This window comes from Scleropages formosus, chromosome 8 (assembly GCF_900964775.1).
Source record: "Scleropages formosus chromosome 8, fSclFor1.1, whole genome shotgun sequence".
Lineage (NCBI taxonomy): Eukaryota > Metazoa > Chordata > Actinopteri > Osteoglossiformes > Osteoglossidae > Scleropages > Scleropages formosus.
The window spans coordinates 1,729,698-1,747,957 of record NC_041813.1 but is presented as its reverse complement, the minus strand read 5'-3'; the positions used below and the strand labels follow the sequence as shown (position 1 = coordinate 1,747,957).

At 45.0% G+C, this 18,260-nt stretch overlaps 1 protein-coding gene across 3 annotated transcripts in view; it reads right to left on the bottom strand.

Annotated features, from left to right (window-relative positions):
- rmdn2 (regulator of microtubule dynamics 2) overlaps window positions 1–12,666 on the bottom strand; it is a 36,962-nt gene extending 24,296 nt beyond the window's left edge. The window contains exons 1-2 of one of the 3 annotated variants that reach the window (XR_001965435.2): window positions 12,453–12,666; window positions 8,553–8,980 (exon numbers count right to left, since the gene is read on the bottom strand). Coding sequence is in view for 2 of the 3 variants with exons in the window: in XM_018738137.2 (XP_018593653.1) it covers window positions 8,553–8,971 (419 nt within the window). In the remaining variant the exon portion in view is untranslated. Of the gene's footprint in view, window positions 1–8,552; window positions 8,981–10,480; window positions 10,558–12,452 lie in introns of those variants that run through there. The other 2 variants (XM_018738137.2, XM_029254166.1) reach the window with 2 other exon arrangements.
- Window positions 12,667–18,260: the final 5,594 nt, after the last annotated feature.

Below are 18,260 nucleotides of genomic sequence, written 5' to 3'. Positions count from 1 at the left end.
CTGACTGTATGCACTGCAACATTCAAATAACATTACAATTCAGGTGTTAGAAGAGAACCTTTCGTTATAGTTTTATTGTGTTAAATATAAAATTTAAGGAATACCTGATAAGTATACCTCTTAACAAAAGACTTTCCCCAGTATCTCCTGAAAAGAAAGTGTACTTTTTCATTTTCACGCTGTCATTTCTTTCGCAGACACTTTTGTCCAAGGTAAGGTGCATCGCGATAAAAACATTTTTAGTATGATTTCCCAGTACTCTTTTACACCATGGGGTATTCTTTCAGTATCAATTCAGGGTAAGGACCCCGATCAAAGGTACTACAGCAGGAGAGCAGATCCAAACCTGGACCCACCAACTGCAATGACTCCAACCATGATGTCATCTGCTGGTCCTATTTTTCACAACCAAGCCCATGAAGGGACTGCAGGAACACAGTGAGAGACCCATAAAGCTCAAGCCAAATGAACAGGCAGCCATGCTCCCGTTACTCTAAACAGCAAAAGGGAGCACAGCGTGGGTTAACTGCACACCACGGTCTAGACAATAAGCAAGTCTGTTGTCCACAGTTCAATGTCTGGATTAACCGGTTATTAGCAGGGAATAATGCAGCCAACAAAGGCATACAACAAAGTGCATGAAATACAAGTGATAATAAATGTTTTTTTTTTCCCCCCATTACATTCACAGATACTGCAGGTGGTTAGGAGTCAGGGCCACAACCCTGAGCACGAAGATAAGTATGGTGCTTACAGCCCAAAGCGTTGCTCCGAAGGAACAAGCTACGGATGCTGACGTTGCACATTAAAACTTGTCACATCTTACTGAAGGTTGGTATCTGAATTTTTTTAGAAAACCTGTGTATCTTGATGGATAATAATTTGACTATTTGGGATTATGAGGCGTGTTTCGTGAGAATGGGGACTGGGGGAGGGAGTCCAGTGGCAACAATCACCAAACAAAACCTCTTTCCATTCTTGTTGAATAGTTGCCATCCCAACAACTTGCCTCCAACCAGGCATTCTGCTGAGCTCATCCGCCTCCTGTCTTACCTCCCTGATTCCCCATGTGAGAACTTTATGGGAAAAGACAACATTACTTTATTAAAATGTCCCGACACCTCAGCGGGACCCAAGGGCTGATAATATATTGCCCTAATAAAGGCTGGCTAACACATTAATTCAAAGGCTCTACAAATTAAAGCAAAATCTGGGTTCTCCTATAATTTCTGCAGGAAGTATGCAGTTGCTATTAGGTAATTATTTGGCTTTCTTGCTCCAGTTTGCGAGAGGACTGGTAAACAGTTTGTCATTTCACTCAAGTGGCCAGAGAAGGTGTGAGGACACTTTGGAGAATTTGCCTGTTAGGCTGCAATCCTCATCTACACAAGGACTGCCTTTGTTGAGAAGGAAGTTTTCTTTTTTATTCGAGGTTGCCAAAACGCTAATAGGCAAGAAGTTCCTTCCAACAATGTCAGTTAAAAAGGTGCTGGGGAATGGAATATCTTAGACAATAACTATGAATTAAAAAATGGAAAATGACAAGATACAGGGCTTGTCACCATACTTGAAAACCATTAATTTTAAATTCATGAGTCATCTAATGATAGTTTCAAGATTTACTTTAATCTGTGATAATTACATTGAAATAAAGTATTCCCTGCAACGTTAAGTTAATATTCAGTTTTATTTTCAAGCAATGTTAGAGCATACAGCCACTTTCTAGCCCAACCACCCCAAGACTGATAATACATAACTATATTTTGTACCACAGAGTGAATTTCACTTTAATCCTTCCTTTAAATTTTTTTAATGCACTTTTGTACTGCTAGATATTAAATGTAATGAAGCACTGCCGTGCCATTTACTGTATATGGGATGTCATGGACCACTGAGTTTTTTTTAAAAAAAAAAAAAAAAAACAAATCCATCCTTAGATCAGAAGATCCCATTATTGGACAAGACATTACACAGCTATAGTGTAAAAACACAAAAATGAGGACTTGAGAACTCTCCGGTAAAAAGAAGATGGACAATATGAGACTAGAGATATATTACTTTTATTCATTTAGCTGACACTTCTTTCCAAAGCAACTTACAACGTTAATTTCTCTATACTTATTACCCATTTTTTAGAGCTGGGCAATTTTACTGGAGCAATTTAAGTATTGCGCTCAAGTGTACAACAGCTGGAGGTGGGAATCAAACCTGCAACCTTTGGGTCCAAGGGTAGTAGCTCTAACCAGTATGACAGCAGCTACTCGTAGCATTAGAAGAGAATAAAAGCCAGGAGATGATTCATTGTGAGGGTTTGGTTCAGGTCATCAAGTAAAACATTGGCCCAAATCAGCAGAAAGTTTTTCATAGGTTTCCACCTTTTAAAAACTGCCTTGAGCCCTGAAACTGAATGAGGCCTGTTTAGGTTGTTAAATATCCTTCTTATTTCAACAACATAAAGTTTTATGTAAACAAATGCTATCATTTAAATAGTTTAAGTCTGAACCGCTGCGAGTGAGAGGAACTACAAGTTCCTACACGACACTGTGAAGCAAAGAGGCCGGCAGGTCCCGGGCGGCTTGGCAAACAGAAGCTCAGATTTATAGGCCTCTTCGGTTCGGGTGGGGCAGCTGGTGCTGGTGGTTGAGGGGGGAGGTGGAATCTGTTTTAACAGGTGAACGGCAAACAGTGCAGAACTGCTAATTGCACACCCCGAGCACGTAGCTTGATGCGCACGCTCGTAATCACAGCGGCCGCGCTCCTCAATTCGCGCGCCAAGCGGCATGCAGGAGAAGGTTGCTGCTCAGGGAGAGCCCCGCTGACCGACCGCAATTAACCACAACACGTTCCGTTGTGGCGTCCTGCAGCGCCCAAAACTCCACCAAACGTGCCTGTGTGAATCACGGCCTGTCGAGGCACGGCTCATCTGCACACACGGAAACAAAAGCATCTCACAAAGAAATGTTGACTGCAGCATTTCTTGCAGTTTTATGAATCAATCGAACTGATGGTTTTGAGGAACACAATGTACTGTATTTAATGCTCCCGGCATGACTCGTGCATTTAAAGACATAAAATGTGAGAAGTGATACTGCAGAGTACAAACATGTATAAAACAAAGAAAAGAAATGCAAAGCAAAAATAAATAAATTACCCAGCTGTATAAAGTGGGTAAAAAATTTGCAGGAAGCTGTTTCGGAGAAAAGTGTCAGCTGAATGAATAACTGTCAATGAAAAGTAATTCAAACAGCAGAAAACTTTCTATTTTTATACATTTATACACATTTATTTTTATACATTATAGCACTCCTAAATTATTTTCAAACCTGAGTGTTAAGTGGAATGCTACAGCTTATAAAATTCACTGGGTATTTCCCCTCCCTGCGGAACCAAGAAAAATGTTGAACCTTTACAGAGTCTGATGCTCCATAGGGGTTTCTTTGTACCTTGTGGCCTAAAATCACACTCATCATTACTCTGTTTGGGAGCATCAGGTGGATGCCTACTGAGTTAAGCAGTTGCTGGAGCTAAAACGTTGTAAAACGCTGAGTTATGGAAAATCAGCTGTAAAGAAGAAAATAAGAGGGCTTACGGGGAAAACAGGGCTGGGGGAGACCTAGGAAAGCCTTGAAAAAAGGGAATCGGCAGTTCCAAGACAAATCATGCGGGAGTACCAAGCATCAGATGTATTCCTCCATGGGGGGCTGTGGCCAGCTGTCCTACTGTTTACTTCTCCTTCCGCTCACTTCTCCTTCCGCTCATCTACTTAGTGAGACAAAACAAACATGATGGGGACGAAATTGTGTATAAGTCAATGTGAGTTTAGCGTTATACTGACATCTTTCCCCTATTTATGGATCACGTAAGAGTTAATGGATTCTACAAAAACTAGTGTAGCAGCAGAAATGACTACTTGTCTGAATTCATTCTGATCCATATACCTCCTGAAACAGCAAATTCACAATGGGATCAAATGTATTCGCTTTTTGTGTTTTCACATTTTAAAAGGCAACATGGATGCACATAAGACACAAGACACTGATGCTTCAGGGATATATAACCCAGCCCAAATCTATGTAACCCAGTGCAGAGAAACATCTGATAAACAAAGTTCCAGACAGACAAACCTCTTGTTTACTCTAGCATAGAAGAAATGAACCATCCTCTGTCGTTTTCTGTTCTCTAGACTTCTCAGCAGGACCCCAGCGGCCTGCCCAGGCATTGAGCAACTCTCTAATAAAGACATTTTAGCAGGAACATAGGCCTGTAATTTCATTAAAGCCAGGGGAAGACACACTAGACAGCAAAAGCCCTTTAAATGGATGTAAGGATTATGGGTATAACTCACCCTGCTGGGCCTAAGCCAAAAACTCCTGCCAGGGGGCTTAATTTCCCTGTTCCAAAATCACAGGGCAGCAAAAGGGATCTTTCATTAACAACTTGAGAAAGGCCAAAATTTTCTCTCCTTTCCCTTTCTTTTATAACAAGATTAGAATTTACAAGGCTTTGCACACGACTCTGCGTACAGTAGCTGTAGTGATACGTGTCTCAGATCAAATGCAAAACAGCAGAGTGTTGCTGAATCACAATTAGAATGTTTCTAATATTTATTTCTACTTTAAAAATTGTACTGCTATAGAGGAATTCCCAAGCATTTACAGTAACACAGATGCTGTCATGGTGGGTTGACGCTGGTACGTGGAACAGGGCCACTCAGGGTGGGATGAGTGTGATGCAAAGCCTTGAGCTGAAAGGAGAACCACAGCATGTCGTCTCTCTGTGGTCTCACACGTTTTAGGATGATCGACCTACTCTGTCACTTCAACCACTCAAGCCTGCTGGAGAATGGCAGAGAAACGTCTGTCATCTCACCATATCAATCATTCAACACCCTACACTGCTGCACATGTGAACTGTACGGTACATGACTGTTTACACCGAGGACATACCCATTTAAAAAGGTTAATTCAGGTTCATTACCAGTGCGTTCAGACATACTAGTCAGAGCTTTTTCCAGACTGCTCGACTGCACCGCAGCGTAGAGCCGGCAGCCAACACTACATTCAATGTTCTTTCATTTGTAACAAGACCCACGTGTTCTGGGCTTGTGGGAAGGAAACCGGCTCGGTCGTTCTTATTATCCTCAATTCAACCGATGCCAGTTTCTCACTTTTCACTTCACCGTCTTTGTGTGACAGAGCATTGCCCCATTGTCTGAAGTGAAGATGACGTTAAAGCAGGCACTGCATGGACAGGGAGGAAAGGAAAAAAAATGTCTTTGCGATAACATTTGGGATGTCTGCTTATCTTTGCAAAAAGTTGATATTTATACTTTACAAGCCAATTTTTTTATTACGAATAACAAGCTCATCTTAATGTACGTCCTTGAAACTCTTGCATAAGTATACAGTGCTGCTTGGCAGTATGTGAACCCTATAAGAATAGTCATTCTTGTATGAAATATGAAAATAAAAATGTATTAAATTAATAAATGATTTACACACCTGATTCTACTTACCTACTTGGTTTAACCAATATAACTTAGGGTTCTCTTACTTTTGCACCTGCACTACTTGTGTGTTTCTACTACACACACGATTTCCTCTAAACCAACATATGGGCTCAGTAATTACACACCTATTACGTCAGATGAAAAAGTCTGTTTCTCATTAAACAACAATTTTGTGGTAAAACTAAGGGACACAAGGGGTTTACACGCTTTCAAGCAGCACCGTATCTGGTCACAGTGGCACACATGAACACATGCACGGTCCCTGTATGAACTGTCACCCCTTCATCCTGGGTACTGTGGGCTAGATAGGTGCACTTCCATGGTTCAAAGTGCTTCTCAACAGCATCCTGCTTTGTTTCCTCACCGGACTGGAACATGCAGTTTTCCCAGGGGAAACACTGGTCCTCAGGCAAAAATCCATCAGCACTCAACAGTCCTCAGAATGACAACATTCAGTTGTGCACCCACCTCCCATCATGAGGCATGCTGCCTTCTACCTCGTAAAGATGGAGGATGTGACGTCGGAAACCTCCTCCTGCTGTTGGCCAAACACCTCTAGTGCAAACCCTTACATAGTGCGTTTCTACATGGTGTGATTACTGTCCTCAGACAGAGCAGCCTTGTTCTCATTTCATTCATCTCCTATCCTCACCCAAGATCACTGCCATAGTTTCTTGTGACAGGTGTATGAATGGAGTGGAGAAGTAGTGATTAAAGTCTTAAAAAAAACAGGATCTGCCATTTCCCACACTGGCGGCCCTTTAATGAGTGATACAGCAACTCTGAACAGCCGTGACGAAGACCCCCCACACACCCCCAATAGTGCTAATCAAAATAAGTACTGTGAAAATTTAGACGGTAAAGATAAACAATGATGTTGCTAAGATACATTAAGAAACAAACTGGATGTCCCAAGCAAGCACTTGAGAATGAATGCAGGTTAGGTGCGTTAGGTGCGAGACACGTATTTAAAAACAGGGATAATTGCAGTTTGATACCCAACAACAATTATCGCAGTGACAGCTGACAGTATTGCCCTCAGTGCGACTTGTCCTGCCATGTTACTCGGAGCTCCAGGTGTCTCAGCGCATCCCAGGACACAATGATACCTGCATCTGTTTCCTGCATATTACTTGTTCAAGTCCCAGGATGCTTTGATATTGTGCCCTTGAAAAATTGCCGTGAATAAGCTACGCTTGTGGTTCAGCTAACAATTTCAGTCAAAAGAACTTGAAATTTAATGCATTCACAGATCTTAATGGGCCAATTCATCTACCTTGCTGATTACTTCCCAACAAGACTTCTAGTGGAATTCAATCTAGGAACCTCACATTTACATTTTTTTATTTGTTTAGCAGACGCTTTTCTCCAAAGTGACTTCCAATGAACTCTATGCAGTGTTACTATCAGCCCACACACCTTATTCACCGCGGTGACTTACACTGCTAGATACACTACTTACAATGGGTCACTCATCCATATCTCGGTGAAACACTCTCTCTGTCACTCACTCACTATAAGTGAACCTGAAAAGCGTGTCTTTGGACTGTGGGAGGAAACCAGAGCATTCCGAGGAAACCCACGCAGACATGCGGAGAACATGTAAACTCCACACAGACTGAGCAGGGATCAAACCCATGTCCTCTCGCACCACCCAGGCGCTGTGAGACAGCAGCTCTACTCGCTGTGCCACCATGTTGCCCCAAACCTTGGCTGTCAGAAAGTCAATTCCTGTACAAAATATGCCATGCGCTAACCTTTTATTAAATTACCCAGTTGTATAAGTCCGCAAAACTGAAAGTGATACAGATGAATCACCTGCTAAGCAATAAAACACATTTTTTATCACCAAATTCAAATGCCGCCTCCGGCAAATACTACTGGCCAGGGTGCATATGTTTTGCTTTCTGAACAGCATGCCTAATCTAGTGATTCTAAATCTGAAGAGCATGCAGACTGATGAAGACCACCCATGAGAAAAATTAATCAAAGCTGTCAGAGACAATAGCAGACATTCTTTCCCTATTACTCAAGAGCCTTTGTTCACGGCATCTTATGTGGAAATGTATTGTAAAAGAAAAAGAAGAAAAAATTGACTTCAAATGGAGAGCCAATTAAAAGTTGCATTATATCCATTCCACACTTTGAGCGTCACTCCAGTGAGAAGAGCAATACGTAAAAATAAACTAAATGAGCATCTTATCAATACGTATTCATTGTTCTCATAACTATTTTAATTCACTCATATGGTACCCTTGGAAACTGTTCTTTGCAAAGGAGATTTCGGTTTACCGGAAACCTCTATCCAAGCAGCGGAAAAAAAAAGCTGCTGAATGAAGCACAAAAAGAGACCCTACAAGCTGAAGGATGGCACAGAAAGGACAAGCCTAAAGCGCCAAGTTCCTCCAGATACAGTACTGCTTATGTACTGTATTATCAAGAGGGATTTTAAAAACATGTCAGTTTTAAAAGCTTACTGTTTACATTACTGCCTCCTGGCATGAGGTGGAGACTTTTGGCTCACAGATGAAGAACTAGGACTCGGATGTGGAGAGCGACATTCTTCCGGAGACCGTCTAAGGAAGGTGAAGTGTAAAACTTGTGCCCCAGGGTGCAGTGGGAAGGCAACACAGGCTGTACGCGTTAGTCAACTGACAAACCCATTTGTTGAGGGCCACTGAAGACGGCACCTGCCCGCTGGGGATTCCGGCATCCTCCACCATGAGCACCTCAGAGAAGGTAGACCAAGGCTGAGGAACACAAATGGTCAACCGCTCGACTAGGACGCAACAGGCAAAGTGACAACACCTCACCGAAACTCTCAATATCTGAATACCCAATTAAATGGAACTCGACGGTGGCAACAAGCCACCTGGCAAGAACTGACACCACATCAATGGTGGCATCATGCACTTATGAACAAACATTCAGCAAGCAAGACTTCAGTTACACTCAGGGGACAAAACACTTATTCATATTACTATTTTCCATGTGCTATTTTTATATGTCAGGATCACTTTGAATAAGAAGTGCATTCACTTACCCGCCCTCACTCTCGCCTTCCTCTGAGCTCCGCCGGTCATCCCTTTCACCTCCGACAGCCCTCTTGCGACGGGGGGTCCGGGGCACAGAGCCAGGGCGGCGCCCCTCAAGCTCATACCTCACCAGGTCCTGGAGTTGTGGGAGGGCCCTTTTCAGGGCATGCACCTCTTCCTTCAAGTCTGACACGCACTGGATCAGAGTGTCCAGGCGTTTCAGTACCTCCCCCTGCCGGGCCTCCAACACCAGCCCTGCCCCGGCACCGCCAAAGTCCACACCAAGGTGCTGGGCGTTGCTGCTGAGGTGCAGCGTGGGAGATGTGTTGCAAGTTCTGCTCCTCCGGTACCACAGCGCCGCCAGGCTGACACCCGCAGCCCCCGCCAGCACACTCAGAACCAGTACCTTGCTGTCCGACTGGGCCATGCTGCCAGGCTGGGGAGACAATAAAATAAAAGTTTAGTGGTTACTTTACTGCTGTGGACATAGTCATCCAGATCACCATCGCATCCATTGATCCACCGAGACTTTCTGAGCTTCATAGAGCTACTACAAAGACAAGATTTAAAGCATTACTACAGGAAGTTGAAAAGACCTCCAGGAAAACAAAGTAATGTGAAACAGTATTTATTTTCAATCCCAGGTCACGTCACTGACGAACACCATCCTCACACATCTTTTGTTATATCTCAGCAATCTGTACGACTAATTAATCCCCTAAATTAACTACATTCTCGGTATTTCGCAGAGACTCTCGAAATAAAACCGGGAGCCGAAACAAGAGCCTTGGGCTCAAGTGTCCAAGTCCCACTTCTGCTGCAGCACACTTCATGTAAGGAACTTGTCTGAACTGATACGATAAAGAAATTACACATCTAGGTAAATAACTAATAAATAGCTATTTAAAAAGTAAATTAGCGAGCAAATGTGACACTACGTGTTTTCGCTGATGTAATGCGCTCACTTTTCTCCATGATGTATGTTGCCATGGAGAAAAGCGTCGGCTAAGGGAATAAATGCAAGTCGCTTTAGGAAAAAGTGTCAGCTAAATGACGAATGTAAAGTTTGCATACCATTAGGAGGGACAAAAATGTAATAAAATTTAACTACTGGTATTTAATGGCCATCAATGTATCTCAGCAGGGAAATTTTGGACAAGTATTTATATGTGGTCATTACTGTCTGTCCATCTGGCTTTTCTTTATGTAGGAGTGAGAAAAAGGTGAAATATTCTGCAAAACATTTCCACTGCATTATTTGTATAAATTTATTTCAAGAAAACACCTACATATATTTAGTAATTCATTGCTTAGGTAATAGGTGACACTTTTGCCCAAAGAGACATACACATTTTACTCATTTGGTTGACCCAAATCCACTTACAATGTTAAGATATTTACAATTATGTACCCATTTAATTATACAGGAGCCGGGTTGGTAATTTTACTGGAGTGATTTAGGCTGTCAAGGGTACTAGGGTCAGAGCGGAGGTGGGATTCGAACCTATCACCTTCCTTCGCTTCGGGTCCAGGCAGCAGCTGACTCAGTAACTGTGCGCCACGACAACGGAGTAAACTTACTCTACAGACTACAGTACGACATTGTGCCCGACAGGTAGAAAGAGTGAAGATGAGCCGAGGCGCTGAAAAAGGGACTTTAAACACGGACGCGCTGCCTGTGTTGTTGTAGCGGAGGAGACGCCGGAACACAACAACAACAACAACAGCACAGGTAATTCTGTCTGACGAGCCTCGTCAGAGCCAGGTACTAGGTAGGATGATAGGAAGTAGGAACGCAGCTCTGTCTCTGTTCCGCCACGGAAACTAACAGCAGCTCCGAGAAAGAGCAGCGCTCTCGGGCTCCACGACGAAAAAACGGACAAACTGACGGACCGCCTCCTCTCTGAACCCGCACCGGGCGGACGGAGGGTCTTACTGTGGCGGAGACGCGACGTCCCTCTCACCGGAAATGAGCTCCCCGGTGTTTGCTAGGTCCGGCGTGTGCGTCATCGAAAACCGTCCGCCGCCGCCGCAGCGCACCGGAAATAACGTTCCGCCTCCGCTTGCGTAAAGGACGCGGCTCCACCAGTTTGACCGCTTTATAAATTTTAACTTTCAAAACCCAGAACGGAAGCTAAATACCACTTGTCGTTTAGATTGTTGGTATTTCAATGTCACATAAATGTCCCAATAAAACCCTTTGGTGATTTACTGATGTGTGTGTATGTATGTGTCTGAGTGTCTTACTGATAAAATCACATTTCGCTGACTGGAAAAAAAATGTGGGCAGCAATTCACTCAGAATGAATAAAGATGAATATACACACACCATTCGGTCTCCTGATATTTCATCTCTTACCTAGTCCAAAGTTATTAATTACGCTTACTGCAAATCATTGCAGATATTTACACTGTTTACCTGTTCTGCTACATGTGGTCTGGCCATTGAGGCCCATCTCTGCTAAAAATTAAAAATTATGGCAAGATGTTTCCAAGTTCATGATTAAAAAAATTACATGGGCATTTTCCTTTGTTCTGTGGGTATGTGTTGTTTGGATTTTTACACAATGACAAAAACGCTGAGAAGCAGGTGTATTTTATCAACTAAATTATGATATGAAATATGATATAGATGGGTCCATGCATGCTAACATTTCCCTGTTTTCCTTCAGAAACCTGAACAGTACAAGAAAGCATTAAATCTTGTACTAATAAGCTCATTAAGACGGTGAACTGATGTAACTTTGTCAGCTGTTTGCGTCCTTAGGTTTGGCGTTAGGTGTTTCCACGCTGATTTCTTCCATTTCTGAGTGTTTGACTGAGTCAGGCCATCCGCACGTTGCTCCTGGTGCACAAGTTATGCGCCCCCCTTATAAACAGCAAATGCCTTGGTAATAAACACACACACACACACACACACACACCGTCTGAACCTCTTGTCCCATACGGGGTTACGGGGAGCCGGAGCCTAACCCGGCAGGACAGGGCGAAGGGCCGGAGGGGGAGGGGACACACCCAGGACGGGACGCCAGTCCATCGCAAGGCACCCCAAGCAGGGTTCGACCCCAGACCCACCGGAGAGCAGGACCCGGTCAAACCCACAGCCCCACCGCACCCCTGCTGGTAATAAACAGAAACATCCTATTTTAAAACAGACACAAACTGGCAAGTTAAAAATAACATGTAATTTAGTGTTGGGGGAAACCGGTAACATTGTGATTCGAACCGTCACCTTGTTGCTGAAGGACTGGTTCAAATCCCACCTCCTGCTGTAACACCTCACAACATGGTACTTGCTCCAAATTTTTTTTTTTTTTAAATATATTTAATTGTTGTGGTCAATCTGTTTGAGCAATCTGGCACAAGAATTTCCTTCGGGATGAATAAAGTTTTATCTTATCTTATTACTACCCTGAAGTTAAAAAAAAAAAAAAAAAACGCAGATATATAAATGAGGTGGGATTTGAACGAGCAAATATTTGCAGATATATAAATGGGTAAATAATTGTATAACGTATATAATACTTAATAATAATAGTGGATTAACTCATTCACATTAGTCTTTAAAAGTTTTAAGGAGGAATGTAGTGTTTGCTCATACTTTTTTTAGGGGTTTCAAGGTAGTTTACATTTTTAATTCAACTCCACAGAAAACGTAAAGCTGAAACCATTACTCATTAACTTGTACTCATAAACAATGACTTGAAAGTTCCCCTTTAACCATTTTTCTTTATTATAAGCCTTCAGTTCATAGTATGAGTCTGCATTTATTTTTTATTCCGACAAGGATGGAAATTTAAGTCGTTATAACCGAAGTTACCGAGGCAGTTAAATAAAAGCAAATTGAATTAATGCAGAACGGTACAGTAATGAATTTAGAGAGAAAACAGCACAAAACACAAACTTACCTCTCTTATTAAGGTGTTTGCCGCTCAGCACGCTCTCTTACACTCCCGAGTGCGTTTGACCACGAAGGCTGGTTTAATCTGGTCGACCTTGAACGGCACTGTCTGTGCGCACAAGGCCATCCTTCGCAATGCCCAGTTCCTGATTAATGATGTGCAGAACAGAGTCCACTTCTGACTGTGAACGTGATCATGACCGGTGTGTGCGGTGCTTGAAATGAGCGTTCTGTCTAGTGCAGCCTGGAGAAATCACAGCTGGTGTTTCTTTTATTAGAAATAGACATTAGAAATGGCCTTTTACCAGGACTGGGGCAAAGAGTTTTAATATGTCAAAGTGGGTTTAGGGGAAGTGCAGGACGACACAATGTGTAGGACAGATGTGGTTCAGCGGTATCACATTCCAAATTCAGGACTTCGGGACAATTCTGAGGTTACGCCTTTACATGAGCATGTCTGCAGTCCTCAAGGTCTGGGTTCTGATGAGTCACTAATGATGTGATTTGCAAATGTAAACATGGCGAGTTGTTTTATGCCTTAATGACCAAAGTGCACCCTTGAGCTGGATTTTGACCTGTACACACAGTGCATTGGTGGTGCAACCATGAACGAGTTTTTTTTTTTTTTTTGGGGCGGCACAGGGACACAGAGAGTAGTGCCTGGGGGGTGCAACGGGACATGGGTTCGATCCCCGCTCACTCTGTGTGGAGTTTGTATGTTCTTCCCATGTAGGTTTCCTCTGGGTGCTCTGGTTTCCTCCCACACTCCAAAGACATGCTGTTCAGGTTCACTCATAGTGTGTGTGTGTGTGTGTGTGTGTGTGTGTGTGTTCCACTGATATATGGATGAGTGACCCAGGGTAAGTAGTGTATCTAGCAGTGTAAGTCACCGCGGTGAACAAGGTGTGTGGGCTGATAGTAACACTACATAGAGTTCATTGGAAGTCACTTCGGAGAAAAGTGTCTGATAAATAAATGGAAATGTATTTTTTTAATGGTCTCCTAATTGCGACTCAGGTTTCGTTATTACACAAGCCATGTCGAAGAAAAAGGAGCGAAAACACAAAGCAGGAGAAGGAAATAAGCCCTGAGAATTTTCCACACTCCGGCACAGTGCACTGCACCGTTTGGCACAGCAGCAACACTTGTGCTCCACTATCTCTGGAACAATCTACCTACCGCAATTATGTAGCCCGTGCATGAAAGCAGGCAGGGGAGGGAGGAGCTAAGCCACCTGGGCACCGTATCACGAGGCGCCGGGCTCGATGCTTCGGGGACGCCGATGGGGCGGTGGGGGCGCGACGTGCTTTTTGCCCAGCCCAGAGTGCAATGCTTTGTTTCCATCCCGCAGCCTGCTTTGTGTGGGAAAAGAAGGGTACATGCGTCTCAAAGAAAGCGTGTGAGAAACACCTCGCCGCCGGCCTTCGGCGCGCTCGACGCGGCGAGATGAGGCGATAGCTGACACGCACCCGGGCGTACCCTCGGCCCGATTGGGTCAAAGCCCACAGATAAGCACAAATATAGCAGAGATACACCAACACGCTGCTGCAGCTGCACAAAAGTCGGCACGCATGTGCCACACACGCTGGAGTAGGAAGGAAACAGTTGTCCGAGACAAAGGATACCAGAAGGGTGGCACGAGGCGTCGTGCTTAGAGCCCCTGCCTTCGGATCCCAACCCAAGGTTGCCGGTCAGATCTCGCCTGCTGCTCTCGTAGCCTTGGGCAAGGCACTTATCATAAGTCGTTTAAACTGAACTAAAACAATATGCAGCTGCAAAGAAGCTGTGCCAATGAATACAGTAAGTGGTGTGCAGGAGAGTTGTGTTTCACATGGAAAAAGAAACCCAGCTGTTTTGGGCTGCTTTTCACGCACTCTGTGAAACTGCACAATGAAGCCTGTCCCATCAGCAGGTTCGCTTTTCATTGCAACTCATCGAGCATGTAATGGTGCCCTATGCTGCCCTCTCTTTATGTTACCTGCTTCACTTCATTCATTTGCAGAGACACCACTTTGTCTCCACCTCCCGCCTGATTTTCAGCTTCTTGCATTCATTCATTTAGCTCATGCTTTTCTCCAAAGCAGCTTATAATGTTAGTCTACCTGTAGTTATTTACCCAATTATACAGCTGGGTAATTTGAGGGTAGGTACCTTGCTCAGGGGTACTACAGCCGAAATCGAACCCGCGACCTTTTGAGCGCAAAGGTAACAGCTCTAACCACTAAGCTACCAGCCGTCCTCCCATCTTATGGCCTGACCTCAGCCACCTGCAGGACCAGGAAACGTCATCTGTTTTGCAATTTATAAAGTGAAAAATCACAGAAAACTGAGCAATTTGGGATTTTAATGACCTTTTTCACACTTTAAGGTGAGATAAACAGAAAACCAAAAAATGACATATTACAATACTACATAGGAGAAAAAAAACGACATATTCCAATTACAGTTCAGCTGTGTAATGTTATTATGAGAAAAAATATTAATTTTGAAATACTGTGGTACACCAGACAAAAAAGCAAAATTACATTTAGAACTAAATTAATAAAAAATGGCACAGGGACCATGGAAAGGAGATGCATAAAGAACATTAGTAGTACTGAGAAACATAACGCCCTGTAGTTTTTTCGGGCTTTGTCTTTAATGTGTTTTTGATACTACGGGCCCAAAGTTCATTTCTGGGCCAGGCTTTCGTAAGTGCAGACAATTGTTCAAGGATCCAAGGTGAAGGCCGTGTTCGGTATCGACATTATCTTAAGGTGTTTGCTTACCGCATGGGGCCAATGATGAGAAGAGTAAGGAGGGTGAGAAAGAGGGAAAATAGTTTGAAATTCTATCCAAGAATGTTCTGGAAACTGCCAAAGTGCAGTGGCACAGCCCGCAAACCTGGGTGGCCACAGACACCATTGTTCCAGTCACAAAGGAACCGGGAATCGCTTCCGTTGCTCACGCATTTTGCTCTTTTCTCAATATTTTTCTTCCAGGTGTTTTTGGCGCCAGCAGCAGCCAATGGCATTTCAGGAGCGGACGCCTGTCGTTTTGCACACGTACCGCTGTGCACCTGGCAGGGCTGCCGCTGATGCTCAACATCCCTCACCAGCAATTTAACAGGATCTAGGTGTTTAGGAAGTGTGTGTAATGTGATTTACGGTGTGTTTTTCATCGCTGGCTTTCTGCGCTCGTACCTTGCAACGCAAAGCAACCAAGGCGTTCTCGCTGAGGGAATGTTCCGGAAACCACCTGCGAAGACAGGCGTGATGGCGAGAGATGCTGTAGCAGTTTGCCCCAGTTTGATCGTATCGTGAAAGGCGATGCTGGCGCTCAACCTGTAACGTGCAAATTAGGGGCGCCCAAAAAGGAAAGGTTATATAATATCATAAGAATAAAGAATAAATAAAACAGAACAACATAACAGTTGTCTGTCGGGAAGTTCCTTTCAGAATCAGGACGCGATGCTCTTTCTCAGCCTTCACATTGGCGGGTTTGTCGACAGGGTGAGCGGGTAGGAAGGTCGGATCCTCTTGTCTGTGCCACCGCGTCTGCTGGGTTCCCGATGCTACGTGACACATGTCACTGGTCTTGCATACCGTGCAGCAGATAAACATCAGTTGCCGTGCGCTCTTTCTGATTCCGTTTGTGTCGCACACGCCTCTCTGAGCGCCTGGGACCCGAGCGCCTCGGCACATCGGCGCCACCACGGGCTGGATTCAGCAGGAGTTACACGTGCGAGGCTTCGTGCGGACACCGATGGCATGTGTCTTCTTCAACATGCCAGTCGGTCAGCGTCAGGGCTGAGGGCCTTTGCTGAATACACGGTGTAGGGATCCTCAGCTCCCACAATGCACCGCTGCAGAAAGGTAAAGCGCACACTTCCCACATTCCGCTTGTCCAAACGTTTACGGAAACGATAATTTTCTGGAGCTCAAAGCAATACGGTGCAGGGATCTCACTGAAAAGCTGAGTTTCTTCAGTGTACTTTTTACATGCACGTTGATTTATTTAGCGACTTCCAACGAACTCCGTGTAGTGTTATGAGGCCACACACCTTATTCACCGCGGTGACTTACACTGCTAGATACACTACTTACACTGGGTCACTCATCCATACATCAGTGGAACACACACACACACTATGGGGGAACCTGAAGAAGTTACCTACCAACCCTTTCTTCTTGCGGTAAAAGTTACCCAGCTGCATAAACGGATAGACAACGGCCAGTAGTTCAGCACTGTAAATCACTCTGGATAAAAAATTCAGAACGGCTGACTGTAACCTAGACGTTGATCCCCGGTTCGACGGAGGCTGGAAGTGGTCACCGTGCGCCAGTAGATGGGGCCCTTTTGCCAAAGTGCAATAAAACGCAGTATTGTACAGCGGTACAGCGCTATGAGCGGGAGGCGATGCCCCATCGCAGCTCTCGGCGACTCGTGGCCCTCGGCCCGAAGCCCTGGGGCTCGGCCCTCCGGTGCCCGGAAGAAGGATTTTCACAACGACCGTGTGGTCGTGCCACAAAGCGCCACGGACTGAGAGTAGAGTTACTTTGCCGGCAGCGCGTGAGCCGTCGTACCGAAAGCTGTCAAACTGTTACGAAACCATGTGACGAAGCTGCGCACTTGCGGCCATTTGGATCGGCGAGTACGCTGCCAAACACGCTCACGACGAGTCGCCGTTAGAAATGCGCCATTGAGAAAGACTTTCTCCTTAGCCGAAATTAGCCTGAGATTTTCGGCAACGTGTGGGATGAATTATGTCTCGGCAGAGCGTTCTTCCCCCTTCTTCGCCAAAGCTGCAGAATAAAAATGTCACCTGTAAAGTGAAGCGTTTCACACGTGTGGCAGTTCATGTGTGTACCAGAAGGAGGCGCTCTGTGCTCTGAGCTCTGAGCTCGCGGCTCGGTGGAGCCTCACCTGAGCACGAGAGCTTCAGAGTATGCGGAGATCCTGGCGAACGCTTTCAGGCCACCGCTTTGCTATCCTTTGCTATCGACACGACGCATTTATACCACGCCGGCAACACTGAGCGTGAACGTTTATCATGTCTGCGTGAGATAAACGGAGCGGTTCACCGATAACAGGCGTCAAAAAGATGGAGAATCCAGATCTTTGGAAAACGAAGCTCCTGCTATTCTTGCGCTATCGGTCGTGTGGGTTTGGGTCACCCGAGTCACGTTTCCTGCCTCGTCTTCCTCGCTCCCCGCAGGACGCGGCGCAGTCCGAGTTTGTCCCGCCGACGAGGCGAAATAAGCACGCGGCCTAAAGTGGCGGGAAGCGTGTTCCGCTGCACTGGTGGAATGCGTGTGATGCGTAAAACGCACCTGCTGTGCACTTGGGGTCGCACACTCAGCGCTGAGCGCTCAGCTCAGAGCAGCTCTGGGACCTGCAGCAGCCAGACGAGGCAACTGGTTGAATCTGCTTGCGCAACGTGTCTGTCCGTCCGCCTGTCCGTCCGTCCGTCCGTCCGCTTGTTTGTTTCTTTGTTTGTTTGTTTGTTTGTGTGAACGAGCCGCCTGGATTTCCTGCGAACCGCGATGCGCCGACAGCCGAAACGTCAGATCGAGGCGCGCGGCTGTGACACAACGTGAACTTTGGAGCCTCGAATTCCAGCATCGTTAAACTAAACATGACTGTTGCATATTTGGTCGTCAGCCATGACCACATGTCTTTTTTTATTTTACTAACTAAAACATGTCTCCTTCCCGGCTCTTTCCAAACGCACCAATAGCGTCTAAAGCAAGGAGGGAAGGGTTAGGGCTGCAAGCGATGCCACATGTTGTCTGAGACAAGCCTCTGAATCCGATAAGGTCTCCCACTTGTGCAC